Source organism: Salvelinus sp. IW2-2015, linkage group LG15, assembly GCF_002910315.2.
Source record: "Salvelinus sp. IW2-2015 linkage group LG15, ASM291031v2, whole genome shotgun sequence".
NCBI classification, from domain to species: Eukaryota; Metazoa; Chordata; class Actinopteri; order Salmoniformes; family Salmonidae; genus Salvelinus; species Salvelinus sp. IW2-2015.
Genome location: NC_036855.1, coordinates 31,784,468 through 31,799,274, shown reverse-complemented (window position 1 = coordinate 31,799,274; position 14,807 = coordinate 31,784,468). Strand labels below are relative to the sequence as shown.

At 40.6% G+C, this 14,807-nt stretch overlaps 1 protein-coding gene across 1 annotated transcript in view; it reads right to left on the bottom strand.

The window, feature by feature from the left end:
- vps37ba (VPS37B subunit of ESCRT-I a) overlaps window positions 1-14,807 on the bottom strand; it is a 30,082-nt gene that overhangs the window by 3,525 nt on the left and 11,750 nt on the right. Inside the window, exon 3 of the mRNA XM_024002852.2 lies at window positions 165-247. Coding sequence (XP_023858620.1) covers window positions 165-247 — 83 coding nt within the window. The remainder of the gene's footprint in view (window positions 1-164; window positions 248-14,807) is intronic.

The window sequence follows — 14,807 nt, the reverse complement described above, 5'->3', positions numbered from 1 at the left end:
ATGTGAGGAATGGACAGTAACAGAWCTATAAAGAAAAGCTGAGAGGTGTCCACCTTACTTGTAACAAAAGGGACCATAGAGTTAGATTAATAAACCATAGAAGGCCCCCTGTGCCAAAGTGTGTGTGTGTGTGTGCGTGCGAGAGAGATTTTCATGCTGCTTACCTCAGTCTCCTCTTCAATCTTGGCTCCCTCTGCCTGCAGTAGAGCTAGCAATGTGTCCAATGAACTGTTCCCAGAGGTGTGGTCTGTGAGCAGAAGAGAAAGAAAAAAGGGACAAGACAAAAGTTTGCATTTTCTTTATGACCGCAACTATAATTCATCCTCTCAAACAGTCGCCTCAGTCACAGGACAGTTGAAAAAAACATGCGTTCACACACAGCTAAATCTCCATCAGTCACTCATTGTCTACAACAACCTCCTCTGACACCCAAACCAAGGACAGAACATCTGAGCAAAGAGACTGACTGTCTTTCACAATGAGTGGTAAACTAAGACTGGAGCCGGCATCTGAAATAGCACCCTACTCCCTCTACGCTGAGGCCAACAACCACAACAACAACTCCTCCTCCCAGCCCATGAGAGCCCCCCCCCTTGCGTGTATGTGGGTCTTGGTCGAAAGTAGTGCACTGTATAGGGAATAGGGTGGCATCTGGGACACAWTCAGGGAGTCTCCAAGGAAGCCGAGCAAGAAGCCAGCCTGGTTCGTGTTCTTGTGTGGAGTCGGTCTGCTGACAAAGTTGACTAACACCAGCTGGAGCTGATGGGTTTACATGCAGGGCCTGACACCAAAGCAACCAGGTCACAGCACACATACACTACCGTTCAAAAGTTTGGGGTCACTTAGAAATGTCCATGTTTTTGATAGAAAAGCAKATTTTTTGTCCATTAAAATAACATCAAATTGATCAGAAATACAGTGTAGACATTGTTAATGTTGTAAATGACTATTGCAGCTGAAAACGGGTGATTTTTTAAATGGAAAATCTACATAGGCCCATTATTAGCAACCATCACTCCTGTGTTCCAATGGCATGTTGTGTTAGCTAATKCAAGTATATCATTTTAAAAGGCTAATTGATCATTAGAAAACCCTTCTGCAATTATGTTAGCACAGCTGAAAAATGTTGTTCTGATTAAAGACGCAATAAAACTGGACTAGTTAAGTATCTAGAGCATCAGCATTTATGGGTTCAATTATAGGCTCAAAATGGCTAGAAACAAAGAACTTTCTTCTGAAACTCGTAAGTCTATTCTTGTTCTGAGAAATTAAGGCTATTCCATGTGAGAAACCGACAAGAAACTGAATATCAAAAGAAAAGATTCTGGTGCTCCTAAATGTTATGCTCCTAACTTTTTAAAGTTGGCAGCACCATTAGGGGGGGGGGGGGGGGAAGAGAGAGAGCGACAAAGCCCTGGCACGCTCCTCCCCGCTCAGTGCCAAATAAGAGGCTTAATTTAACCAGCATTACGCAAGGCTTTTCACAGTTGCTCCAGCCAGTGAAAGGATTTTTCTGCCATTGAAAACCTTGGGCGGGCCACCTAAGCTTTTTTATTTTCCTCTGGTTGCCTAACATGCTGACTACACCACTCGCATCACAGGGGGAAGCGTTGCAAAATAAATGTACACATACATTACTCAATCATTGCACCCATACCTCTGCGAAGCCATGCGCTAAAATTTAACTTGCTTCTATTTGTGATACATAACGCACTGCAAGTCCTGCTTCTCCCATCTCATTGGTTTTTAGGAGTGTGCTCGGCCCTCCTTTTCCTGTAGTCCACAATCATCATCTCCTTAGTCTTGATCACGTTGAGGGAGAGGTTGTTGTCCTGGCAACACAGCCAGGTCTCTGACCTCCTCCCTATATGCTGTCTCGTCATTGTTGGTGATCAGGCTACCACTGTTGTGTCAACAGCAAACTTAATGATGGTGTTGGAGTCGTGCCTGGCCGTGCAGTCATGAGTGAACAGGGAGTACAGGAGGGGACTGAGCACGCACACCCGAGGGGCCCCAGTGTTAAGGATCAGTGTTGCGGGTGTGTTGTTACCGTCCCTTACCACCTGGGGGCGGCCCTTCAGACAGTCCAGGATCCAGTTGCAGAGGGAGGTGTTTAGTCCCAGGGTCCTTAGCTTAGTGCTGAGCTTTGAGGCCACTATGGTGTTGAACACTGTGCTGTAGTCAATGAATAGCATTCTCACGTGGGTGATTGAAAGATAAACTGAGGTTCACACTCCAGTGCAGTTGGTAGTGCTAATGCACCTTAAAGTTGGTTGCCAACCGCAATATGAAGTCCAAAGAAACCTGAAGGTGGAGAGATTACTAGAAACAAACTCTTAACACTTATCTGTGGATTAATTGTCGGAGTAGAGGACCTTGTGCATTTCAAGTAAAATAACCCAATGTTTATATCCCAGGACAAATTAGCTAGCAACAGCAAGACAGCTAGCTAAATTGTCAAACATGTTTAATGCTTTTCGACCGGTCCCTAAATTAATGTAGTTGTTTCAGAGTTCATTTTGATATATTTCAACCTGCGTGTCTGGTGCGGGTGGACTAAATCAACATGCGCGCGATGGCGCACGCACGTACTGGTCAGCAGGTAAATCAAAAACAGTAAAAAAATATATAAAAAATTGGAGATAGATAGATTAAATAATAAAACACTACTTTCAAATAATATAACACCAAAATAAAAGCTAGACAGTCAGGGAGAAAAAAAAAGTACCAGTATATATTTTGTTATTATGTTTGAGCAAAATAACAGCATTAGCCATGGCAAAATGCAAAGAATTGCAGGAAATTAGCTTMAAAACTGCAAACATGCATCGCTGCCTTAATTTGCTCAAGGCCAGGTACCACAGGCTCTTCTTTACTCTGACTGAAACTTTTCCAGTTGAAAGTATACATAAGTACAAGATATTATTGTATTACAAGTTATTTATTTTTAAATTAAAATATGCGGAGGCAAAACACCCTTAAATATGTGCTCATTTGCATATTACGAGAATCTGTTTTTCAACACTTTGCTTCATGGCAGAATGTTTTTTGTTTTGTTTTATTGTAATAAGACACTCAAATGGTCAGACTTTTACAGATCAGTTCATCAAAATCTTGTCATTTCATGGGATAATTTCAAAAACACTTCACATGTATGACGGATGCATATTTTGCATATATTTACACAAAATTACACTTAAAACAAAAAGCCTCTGTAAGTCTGACTATAAAACCTAAGAACCTGTGTGTGGAATAATGTGAATGTATATCCTTTGAAGACTGAGAAAAATTAATTGGCGCACGGGAAACATGTCATTTTGAGAAAATGGCCGATAAAGATAGGCTAACGCTATTAAAATGTATTTCCATAAATATGACCATTTATGTCACATTAATTCAGATTTTATTCACATATCACTTCTAAACTGACAAATAAACATTAAATATACCTTTTACAAATACATTCGTACATTTAAGAAATTTGTTTCAAGCAAAGACCATATGCTTTGAATACTGGTCTGTTGGGCAAATCTGTGGTTTTGGGCAAATTATCATATCACTTTGCAAAATTTTTCACATACAATGCTTTTGTATGGCTGTTGAAATGTGCAGAACATTAAATCAGCTATGCCTGCCCCATATGTAAGGCACTCTGAGTTGTTGCTGGTGCCACTACTTTGACTGTCATGGGACCTGCGCCTACGCTTGGCACACTCCATTGAAGCAGCATCAGCTCTCACAACTACTCGCTGATTTCTCCAGTGTCACCAAAGTGCGGTCAGGCCACAATTTGTTCATAATTTGTTATAGTAGTAGCTCCCTCATTGAACGTGGCTACTGCCATACGGCTTCTGCATCAATGACGCTTTTTCCCACTAACACAGTTTTGGGGCATCGAGACCATATTAGAGTTCAGACATTCATTTGCATTTTGGGTTCCTCCGTGATACATTATTTTGAGGATGCTATAATTTGAGAGCCTATGATATACAGGTACCATTTTCGGTTTTTAGCGGCCTTTTAAGCATTCTAGTACAGTTAAATAGTTAACACACACGGACGTATCGGTCTAAGGCACTGCATCTCAGTGCAAGAGGCATCGCTACAGTCCCTGGTTTGAATCCAGGCTGTATCAAATCCGGCCGTGATTGGGAGTCCCATAGTGCGGTGCACAATTGCCCCAGCGTCGTCCGGGCCATCATTGTAAATAAGAATTTGTTCTTAACTGACTTGTCTAGTTAAGGTCACACACACACAAAAGTTATTTTATTGGCATTTACATATGTCCCCGTTACCAGTAAAACATAAATCAAAACATATTTCTTTCACTTACTTGCTGTGCTGTTTCGTTGTTCAGTCGTTTCATTCTCAACCAGGATTTCTATGGAACGCCGTTTGAGTCTTTGCGTGTCAAAATAGATACACGTCAAATAACACAACATCTGTTTCAGTAGCTATAGTTAGCGGTCATCTAAAATAGCCCTAATTTATAAGACAGTTTTTATTTGATTAATGGTGGTCAGACCCATCTATGTGAAGCTAGCTACAATAAGGACTAGCCACAATAGTGGACTTTGCGGTAATAAAAGCCACTGTTGGCCGGCTGCTGTCTGGTTGATTGCTGCTAGTTGTCATCTTCATCTCAACTAATTTGCGTCTCAACGCGCTGCTGCGGGCGACCTCCTTTTCCTCCTCTACCTGTACTGCCACTGCCTCGATTGGCGGATCAGGCACATTCTTTCAATCACTGCTTTTCTTGCATTGGCTAACTGAGATCGCCTATTTATTCACATACTGTAGGTATATTCATCGAGATTTTCTCATTTACATTGATTCTTCGCGGGAGATATTTTCAAACAAGGAAGAGCTGCGCGCCACGTGAGGCGTTTTAACCAATCAGGTTGCCGGAAAGGGCCTTTAAATGCCAGTAACCAATCAAATGTCAGGAAATTACTAATCTTTCAGCACGAAGTACTACGTCTACAAAGGATATAGCCATGTATGGGCTAGCTAACAATATGATCCGGAAAACAAGCTTTTGAATGATATGATTCAACARGGAATGTTTTAAAAATAGTGGTTGAAGTTCTACATGAAATCAAGAACGACATTTATGGTAGGTGTATTTGACGAATTTGGGATAAAATGATACAAATAAAGTATGTATATACATTATTGACAATTTATGTGTACATTCTATGAAAGTTATAGTTGCAAAATATCCCAAAATCTGAAAATTGACAGTTTTTGCTTGTGGTGCCTGGCCTTAAAAATGCACAAAAAAAAAAAAATATATATATATATACACATACATACATACACATATATATATATATATACACACACATATATATATATATATGTGTGTGTATATATATATATATGTGTATGTATGTATGTGTATATATATATATATTTTTTTTTTTTTGTGCATTTTTAAGGCCAGGGCACCACAAGCAAAAACTGTCAATTTTTTATATATTTTTTACTGTGGCAGGGGGGCGTGCCTAATTATTGGCACCGCCAAGATGGAGGGCTAACATGTTCTCGATGGTGGGCACGCCCCCCTGCCACGCTCACCAGCTAAGTCCCTTTTTGATACAGAGAGAGAACTGTCTGTCCATTATTCACCATCATCACTCTCTTGATAACATCACAGGAAAACATTAAAACAGAGAGTATGGGGCAGGGGAAGTGGTCGTCGGTCCAACTGGCATGACTGAGACTGTTGGATTTCTTGATGAACTAGACATGTTACGAGTAGTGTACTAGAACCTAAATCCAAATGTACTGTAGGTGTGAGCCACTTCCCCATCTCACCCATCTACCCCACTCCTCTCCAGGCACCCCTCTGCTCTACCTCATGAAAACCTTTGAGGCCTGGTACTATCCCATCTCAAGACCATTAATGAAGCCTCCCTCGACCCAGTGCAGTTCGCCTACAGAGCTAACAGGTCTGTGGACGATGCGGTCAACATGGGGGTTAACTACATTCTCAAACACCTTGATTACCCAAAGACATATGCAAGGATATAGTTTGTGGACTAGCTCTGTATTCAACACCATCTTAGAACTGCTACAAGACAAACTCTCCCAGCTGAACATGTCCAGCACCATCTCTCAGCGAATCACTGACTTCCTGACCAACAGGACGCAACACGTGAAGTTGGGAAAACATATTTTGAACGCTTTATCCCTCAGCACTGGAGCTCCGCAAGGATGCGTGCTATCATCTCTACTCTACACCAATGACGGCACCTGCATCAACACATCTGTCAAGCTACTCAAGTTTGGTCGGTCTCATCACTGACGGCGATGGGTCCATGTACCGTGGAGAGGTCGACCGGCTGGTGGCCTGGTGCAGTCTCAATAACCTGGAACTCAGACAAACCCATGGAGATGGTGGTTGACTTCAGAAAACACCCCCCACCATCTCTCCCCCTCGAGAGATTGATGGCTCAGCTTTTGGCACGGCTGAATCATTCAAATTCCTGAGGACTATCATCTGCCACAACCTCATGTGGGAGGACATCACGGCATATGAAAAATCTTGAAATCTCCCAGTCAATCCTGCTCCGGTTTTACACATCAATCGTTGAGTCCAATCTCACTTCCTCCATCACAGTCTGGTTTGGGTCTGCATCTGCCCGCTGCAACGCATTATCCAGTCTGCAGAGGGTCGTCGGCTGCCACCTGCCCTCCATCAAAGTCCTGCACGACTCTAGAGCAAAAAGCATGTTCCGTRTAAGCTGCACGCAGCTCCCCTCAGACAGCCGCACAGAAGTAATATCAGCCTGCGCAGAGAAGAACGAGATTGAACTTCAACTTTCTAGAGTTCTTCCCTTCAGTTAACACTATCAACATTTCGCTCTACTGTGGGAATTGTGCTCGAATCAACGCAATATTAGCCACTTTCAATGTAACATACAGAAACAAAAACCAACTATGGAAAACTTAGTATGCAATTCTAACTGCGCAAGAGATTTTCTTGTAGCAAGAGTGAATTGGAGTATGATCCTATTGCATTGACAGGCACGACTCAGGCCCGTAATTTACACAGACTACGCCTTAAACAAATCAGAGCTGCAGTAGACCTATATGCAAATAGCCATTCATGGATTATTAGAGCGAACATTGCTGTGGCGTTCATGAAAAAAAAGTAGAATAAATCAATTGAATATAGTCATCACAATAAATACATTTTAGACGGGTCTAAATAAACATGATATGAATAAAATTTATATTTCAGAAGAACAGACTAGCATACTATGAGTTGTCCTTATGTTAGGCCCTGATATAGCTATGAAATATGGCTGTGGGCTACATGAGTTCATTCAGCAGACAAGATTTTCTTAGAATTCCGTGGCATTACTTGTTATTATTTTATAGTATGAAGAATACAATTGAACATACCTTAATAAAATACAAAGGATATTTTCTCCAAACGATTTAAWAGGAAGTGCACACATACYTCTATTCTGTGTTGAGCGGTTAACAAAGAAACTGGTCCTCCTATATGCTTAATTTTGAGTTATTTATGCAACTTCTGTGGTGATACAAAATGCTGGGCTATATGCTCAGATTTTTAATACATTCTAAGGTTACATGATGGGAACTCTAATGATGATTTGAAAAAAGTTGCATGAAAATGCATGAGCTCTGATTTGTTTCTTGTTCAAGCTGCACACTTCATCAGTCTCTCATTCACAATTTGACAAGCACTTGATAATATTCTCACCAGGACTTGAATTTCCCAGCGGTTGTGTGGCCATAATGCCCGCTAAAAACAAATCTGTCTTTTGCGGCCAAAGTGGCCGTTGTGCCCTTGGGCTGAATATAACAGTTATAATTCCTTTCTCCTGGCTGCCATGCTCCGAAGCACTCTCAGATATCTCAATTCTTATTAGCAAACGCCCATCATGTGAWCCGGTCCTTCTCACAGGCCTTTCAGCTAAGTATGCTACAAGTTAATTAAGACACAAATGTGCTCGTCCCTCTTATCGAATTCCAAGGCGCATATTGAAGATGTCCACATTTAGCCTACTTTGTCAGCCAACAAGATGAGTAGGCCTAACGAACAGTAGAAGCACTAGCCTATGTCAATCTACTATCCCCCATAGAATAGGTCAATTTTTGTACTATTGGTCAACTTGTCCTTCTGTGCAATAAATAAATATTCCAAACATACTCTGGGACAGTTYTGGAATGTGATAGATCCCAAATTAATACAACCACTCCCATAAAAAAACATTTTAAAAGCAATGAGGCTYATGCAACAGATCAGAACGTTTAGCTTACAAAAGTTGATAGCCTAATAGTCTATTTCTTCACATTATAAGTGCAGCAATGCGCATACGGCAGTATGCCACAAGCACAAATGTTCCATACTGTAATCAATTAACAGTAAAACGTTCTTGAAAGTGACAGCAAATGTGATTATGCATGTAATGCTTTATTATAAAGGTGCATTTGTGTGAAAATGTTCTTCCACAAACTTGAAACTCATGCGCAGACTAGGTACGCCAGTTAGGCTTTAAACTGATTATAAAGCGGATTAATGTGCTTAATTTATTTGGCCACTTCAGTTGTGATAAACCTTATCAAAACATATAGGCCCATGGGCTAGGCTACAGAGGTGTGCGACTATGATTTGAAGAAAGTWAAAAAAAWWWWWAAAAAAAATGTATACGACTGCCTTACTGCACAAGCTGGGCATCATTCACAGGTGATAGGCTAATAGTCACCCATCATTCTATTCTTAATTTAATGTCGTCTTTACATATAGTAAATGATATATATATATACACACACATGTATATACACATATACGTGTGTGTGAGAAATTATTTAGATTTAGAATGAACCATTATCATGCAACTGTCTTGGAACAGCGGCATGAGGGAAAAAAACATGTTATCTATACTTAAATAGCGAATGAAGGACGCTTTTCCCGTGGTTCATTTTCATGCCAGCCAGGTAAGCTATATTCCTGTTGTAAAGCAAAGCAATGTGGTTAATATTAGGCAAGTTGATAAATAAATATAGTAGGCCTAGAAAGCTGATGGGATCCTCTTTTTAAGAGGCCACCAAAATAATTATCACGCAATTGCATAGCCTATAGAAATGTTGTGCAACATAAGCTCATGGGCTCTCATTAAGTTTATTCGATTTTCGATAACATTTGCATTGATATCAGAGTGATTAGAGGGACAATAGAGTGTTGAGTACCAGGCAGTTAGCAAGTTTGGTAGGCTAATAATGACCGTCAGCAGCCTAGTAACCATGTCGGTGTACAKTGCATTTGCATTCTGTTTATCTCTCTGCATTTAGATCCAATATATTCATTTTTATACTGTAAATCTGTACATCCAATATACTGTATATCAATCGTATACCCACTGTATATTTGGATATCTGTTCATTCTCTTATAGTTCTATGCTCACTCTACCTAGTTGTATATAATGTATGTTAAAATTTGCTTAAACTCCACTGTCTGTATTCTGTCTCTAAATGTTGTCTATCACTAGCAGCACCATATCACCAAGTAAAATTCTGAGTATGTGTAAATGTACTTGGCAAATAAAGTTGATTCTGAGGTGTCAGGATGATAGAAGCTCGTATTCTGGCACAGCAAGTGTCTCTCCACCCACTATGGCTCCAGCAAAGGCCCCAGCAAAATGACTCTCCCCCCCCTCTAAAGATAGACTCACAGGAGTATCAGCACTCCTCCACACAATGGAATGATTCTCTACCTCAAAGACCAGCGAGGAACACAAACACACACACACACCTTCGACCCAGGGATCATGAGACTGCCATTTAGTAATGGATACAGGCCAGCCTCCACTGATAGTCTGAGGGAGAGTTTTTGGCCTCCCTCTATCCCTACCTTCCTCTTTCCCTCTAGCACCGTTTGACTCTCACATGCCCAGCAGCACAATGGCTCACTGTGGACTACTGTAATAAGGGGCAGGGGAGCAGAGTCTGTCCTGTCATCCTGGCTCCCACTCACTGCCAAACTGGGAGTCTCTTCTGAAGAACCCCCTTTGGCATTGCCTTGAAGGATCGGTGGGGGAGTCACTGTATACAAAGGAAACAAACAATACTGGGTTGATTCTGCTTGGAGACCTTGATTTTCTTTTGCTGTGGGATGGGTCCCAAATGACGCACCCRATTTTCTATATAGAGTTTATTACATAGGAAATAGGATGTCATTTGGGACGCATTAGTGCTGTTCTGCTCTGTCCTTCCCAGGCATCTGCTGCTAGGACAGCCAGCGCACAGGGAAATCTACATTTGACAAAAGCCTGCTCGCATTCAACAAGCAAATGGCAGGAGGCCAGGCGCTGTCTGTCGCAGTTTATTTGTTTACTCCATTCCATGAAATAGCCTAACAGCCACACAAACAAAGCATGGGAATATAAAACCATAATACCATCTTCTGTGTACAACAGGAGGCAGAGAGAGACAGAAAGTCTGTTCAACTACAAGATGGAAAATGGCAGTGTACATGCCTTGGGGAGTTCCAAATCACTGCTCCTTTGACTACAGGAGAATACAAGGTTAAACCAACTTCATCAGTGAGTGCTAAACTACACCCACCAGAACAAAGTAAGTAATGAAATGTTGGCATGCTGTTCAGAGTGACTTCACTGGCAACCGTTGCATCATACCAAGTCATAGGTATCAGCACACAATTTATTACTCACTCCACACAAAGTGCTGTTAAGGTGTGCCAACATGGGGGTATACAGTACTCTACCTCTCTCCTACTGCAGTATAGCTGGGATCTAAGTCAATGCTGTATTCTGCTCAATACTGGCAGAGATCAGCTACTGCGGGAAGGAAAATGACAAATGCACTAGGGCCACTATTTGGCCCCTGGAGTCTTCTAATGGGGYAAAAAAAAGAAAGAAATTCAGGAAATTGAGAAACTGGTCAGATCTGCATGRCAATGGAAGAACAAACAAGAGAAAAACATTGTAACTACCATCTCAAACTATCCATGACAGTAAACAATGTTCAAAAGTTCAGAGTGAGTTGTCAACTGATTTGGCACTCCAGATAATAGGCATGTAACCTTTTCAAACCATTAAGCCATCACAATTAATAGGGTTGGATGATATACAGATTTTCATATCGTCCTTCTCTCATCCATGATTTACGGTATTACCAGCTTATTACACAAGGGGACAAAGATTTAACCAGGTAGGCAAGTTGAGAACAAGTTCTCATTTACAACTGCGACCTGGCCAAGATAAAGCAAAGCAGTTCAACACATAACACAGAGTTACACATGGAGTAAAACAAACATACAGTCAATAATACAGTAGAAAAATAAGTCTATATACAATGTGAGCAAATGAGGTGAGATACAGGAGGTAAAGGCAATAAATAGGCCATGGTGGCGAAGTAAATACAATATAGCAATTAAAACACTGGAATGGTAGATTTGACAGTAGACGAGTGTGCAAAGTAGAAATACGGGGGTGCAAAGGAGCAAAATAAATAAATAAATAAATAAATAAATACAGTAGGGGAAGTGGTAGTTGTTTGGGCTATTTATAGATGGGCTATGTACAGGTGTAGTGATCTGTGAGCTGCTCTGACAGCTGGTGCTTAAAGCTAGTGAGGGAGATAAGTGTTTCCAGTTTCAGAGATTTTTGTAGTTCGTTCCACTCAATTGCAGCAGAGAACTGGAAGGAGAGGCGGCCAAAGGAGGAATTGGCTTTATATAAATATGCTAACGAGCACAAATTAAAATAAACAAATTGCATAGACAGGCAATCCAGCTCATAAAGTTAAACTCAGAAATGATTCACACCCCTTGACTTTTAGCCAATTTTGTCTTATGGCCTGAATTTAAAATTGATGAAAAAATGTCACTYGCCTATATACACACACAATACCCCATAATGTCAAAGTGGAATTAATGAACAATGAAAATGTCTTGAGTCAATAAGTATTCAACCCCTTTGTTATGGCAAAGCTAAATAAGTTCTGGAGTAAAAACTTACTTAACAAGTCACATAATAAGTTGCATGGACTCACTCTGTGCAATAACGTTTAGCATGATTTTTGAATAACTCATCTCTGTACCCCACAAATACAGATATTTTTAAGGTCCCTCAATTGAGCAGTGAATTTCAAACCCAGATTCAACCACAAAGACCAGGGAGGTTTTCCAATGCCTCACAAAAGAAGGGCACCTATTGGAATGGGTAAACTATTTTTTTAAATGTACAATTAAAAAAATGTTACAAAAAAAATAATCTGACATTGAATATCTCTTTGAGCACGGTAAAGTTATTAATTTGACTTTGGATGGTGTATCAAAATCCCCAGTCACTACAAAGATAGTCATCCTTCCTAACTCAGTTGCCGGGAAGGAAAGAAACTACTCAGGGATTTTACCATAAAGCCAATAGTGACTAACCTTTTCACATGTACCAACACACAGGTGTGATCATTCTACAGCGGTCCCTGTAGCGTACGATCAAACCAGTGTGATTAGAATGCTTATTTAGAACATCCAGTTTCGAATGGCGCAACAATCAGCATTTGAGCTGGCCACAGTTTTTTCAGAAACATTTTGCACAAACACAGTCCTTAGAAAGTTATGTCCAGAATGTGAGCAGTTTATTTTTGGATGCAATGCTCAGACAATCACAGAAGTACCTACAGCATAACACAATCATCCAAACCGGAAAAAATGTAGGCTACATTTATCCTAGCGCTAACTGAGGAAAGATTGACATAACAAAAGCAGTCATATTTTTATAACTCTCGGCTGACAGAAACTACAAATCTAATTTTATTTGTCACATACACATGGTTAGCAGATGTTAATGCGAGTGTAGCGAAATGCTTGTGCTTCTAGTTCCGACAATGCAGTAATAACCAACAAGTAATCTAACCTAAAATTCCACAAACTACTACCTTATACACACAAGTGTAAAGGGATAAAGATATGTACATAAGATATATGAATGAGTGATGGTACAGAACGGCATAGGCAAGATGCAGTAGATGGTATAGAGTACAGATATACATATACATATGAGATGAGTAATGTAGGGTATGTAAACATTATATTAAGTGGCATTGTTTAAAGTGGCTAGTGATACATAGTTACATAAAGATGGCAAGATGCAGTAGATGATATAGAGTACAGTATACTCATATACATATGAGATGAGTGATGTAGGGTATGTAACATATATTTAGTGGCATTGTTTAAGTGAGGTGTGTAAAATTTTTACATAATTTCCATCAATTCCCATTATTAAAGTGGCTGGAGTTGAGTCAGTATGTCGTAGCGGCACTAAATGTTAGTGGTGGCTGTTTAACAGTCTGATGGCCTTGAGATAGAAGCTTTTTCAGTGCTCTCGGTTTCCTGCTTTGATGCACCTGTACTGACCTCGCCTTCTGAATGATAGCAGGGTGAACAGGCAGTGGCTCGGGTGGTTGTTGTCCTTGATGAATCTGTATGGCCTTCCTGTGACATCGGGTGGTGTAGGTTGTCCTGGGAGGCAGGTAGTTTGCCCCCAGGTGATGCGTTGTGCAGACCTCACTACCCTCTGGAGAGCCTTACGTTGTGGGCGGAGCAGTTGCCGTACACGGCGGTGATCAGCTGACAGGATGCTCTCTGGATTGTGCATCTGTAGAGTTTGTGAGTGCTTTTGGTGACAAGCCAAATTTCTTCAGCCTCCTGAGGTTGAAGAGGCGCTGCTGCGCCTTCTTCACAACGCTGTCTGTGTGGGTGGACCAATTCAGTTTGTCCGTGATGTGTACACCGAGGAACTTAAAACTTTCCACCTTCTTCACTACTGTCCCGTCGATGTGGATAGGGGGGTGCTCCCTCTGCTGTTTCCTGAAGTCCACGATCATCTATTTTGTTTTGAATTTGAATTGAATTAGCTAATAGCAATTACTATTTATAATTCATCACATCACGGGTGAGCTCACCATTGATCGAAATAATTGAGCAAAACACTTTCACATCGACCAAAGATAATAAGAGGAGACAAGATGAGTTTGGTCTGTTTATAGCATGCATGTTGAAGGGGGTGTGTCACCTACGACCATTCACTTCCCTTCATTCAGAAGAAGAGACATAAAGACCTTTCTTCTGAAACTCGTCAGTCTTTATTTCTGGCCATTTTGAGCCTGTAATCGAACCCACAAATGCTGATGCTCCAGATACTCAACTAAAGGCGGGCAGTTTTATTGCTTCTTTAATCAGCACAGCAGTTTTCAGCTGTGCTAACATAATTGCAAGAGGGTTTTCTAATGATCAATTAGCCTTTTAAAATGATAAACTTGGATTAGCTAACACAACATGCCATTGGAACACAGGAGTGATGGTTGCTGATAACGGGCTTCTGTACACCTATGTAGATATTCCATTTTTTWATTTTTWATTTTAAATCTGTCATTTCCAGCTACAATAGTCATTTACAACATGAACAATGCCTACACTGTATTTCTGATCAATTTGCTGTTATTTTAATGGACAATTTTTGGGAGATTTTCACCTCAAAAACAAGGACATTTCTAAGGTGACCCCAAACTTTTGAAGGGTAGTGTACAATCGCTGCCAAAGGTGCTTCTACAAAGTATCGACTCAGGGGTGTGAATACTTACTGTATGTAAATTAGATATTTCTGTATTTAAATTGCAAAAATTTCTAAAAACACGTTTTCAATTTGTCATTATGGAGTATTGTGTGTAGATGGGTGAGAACAAAAATGACTCATCCAAAAGGGCGTTGACTTCTCAAACACTACAGACAACTAACACAATA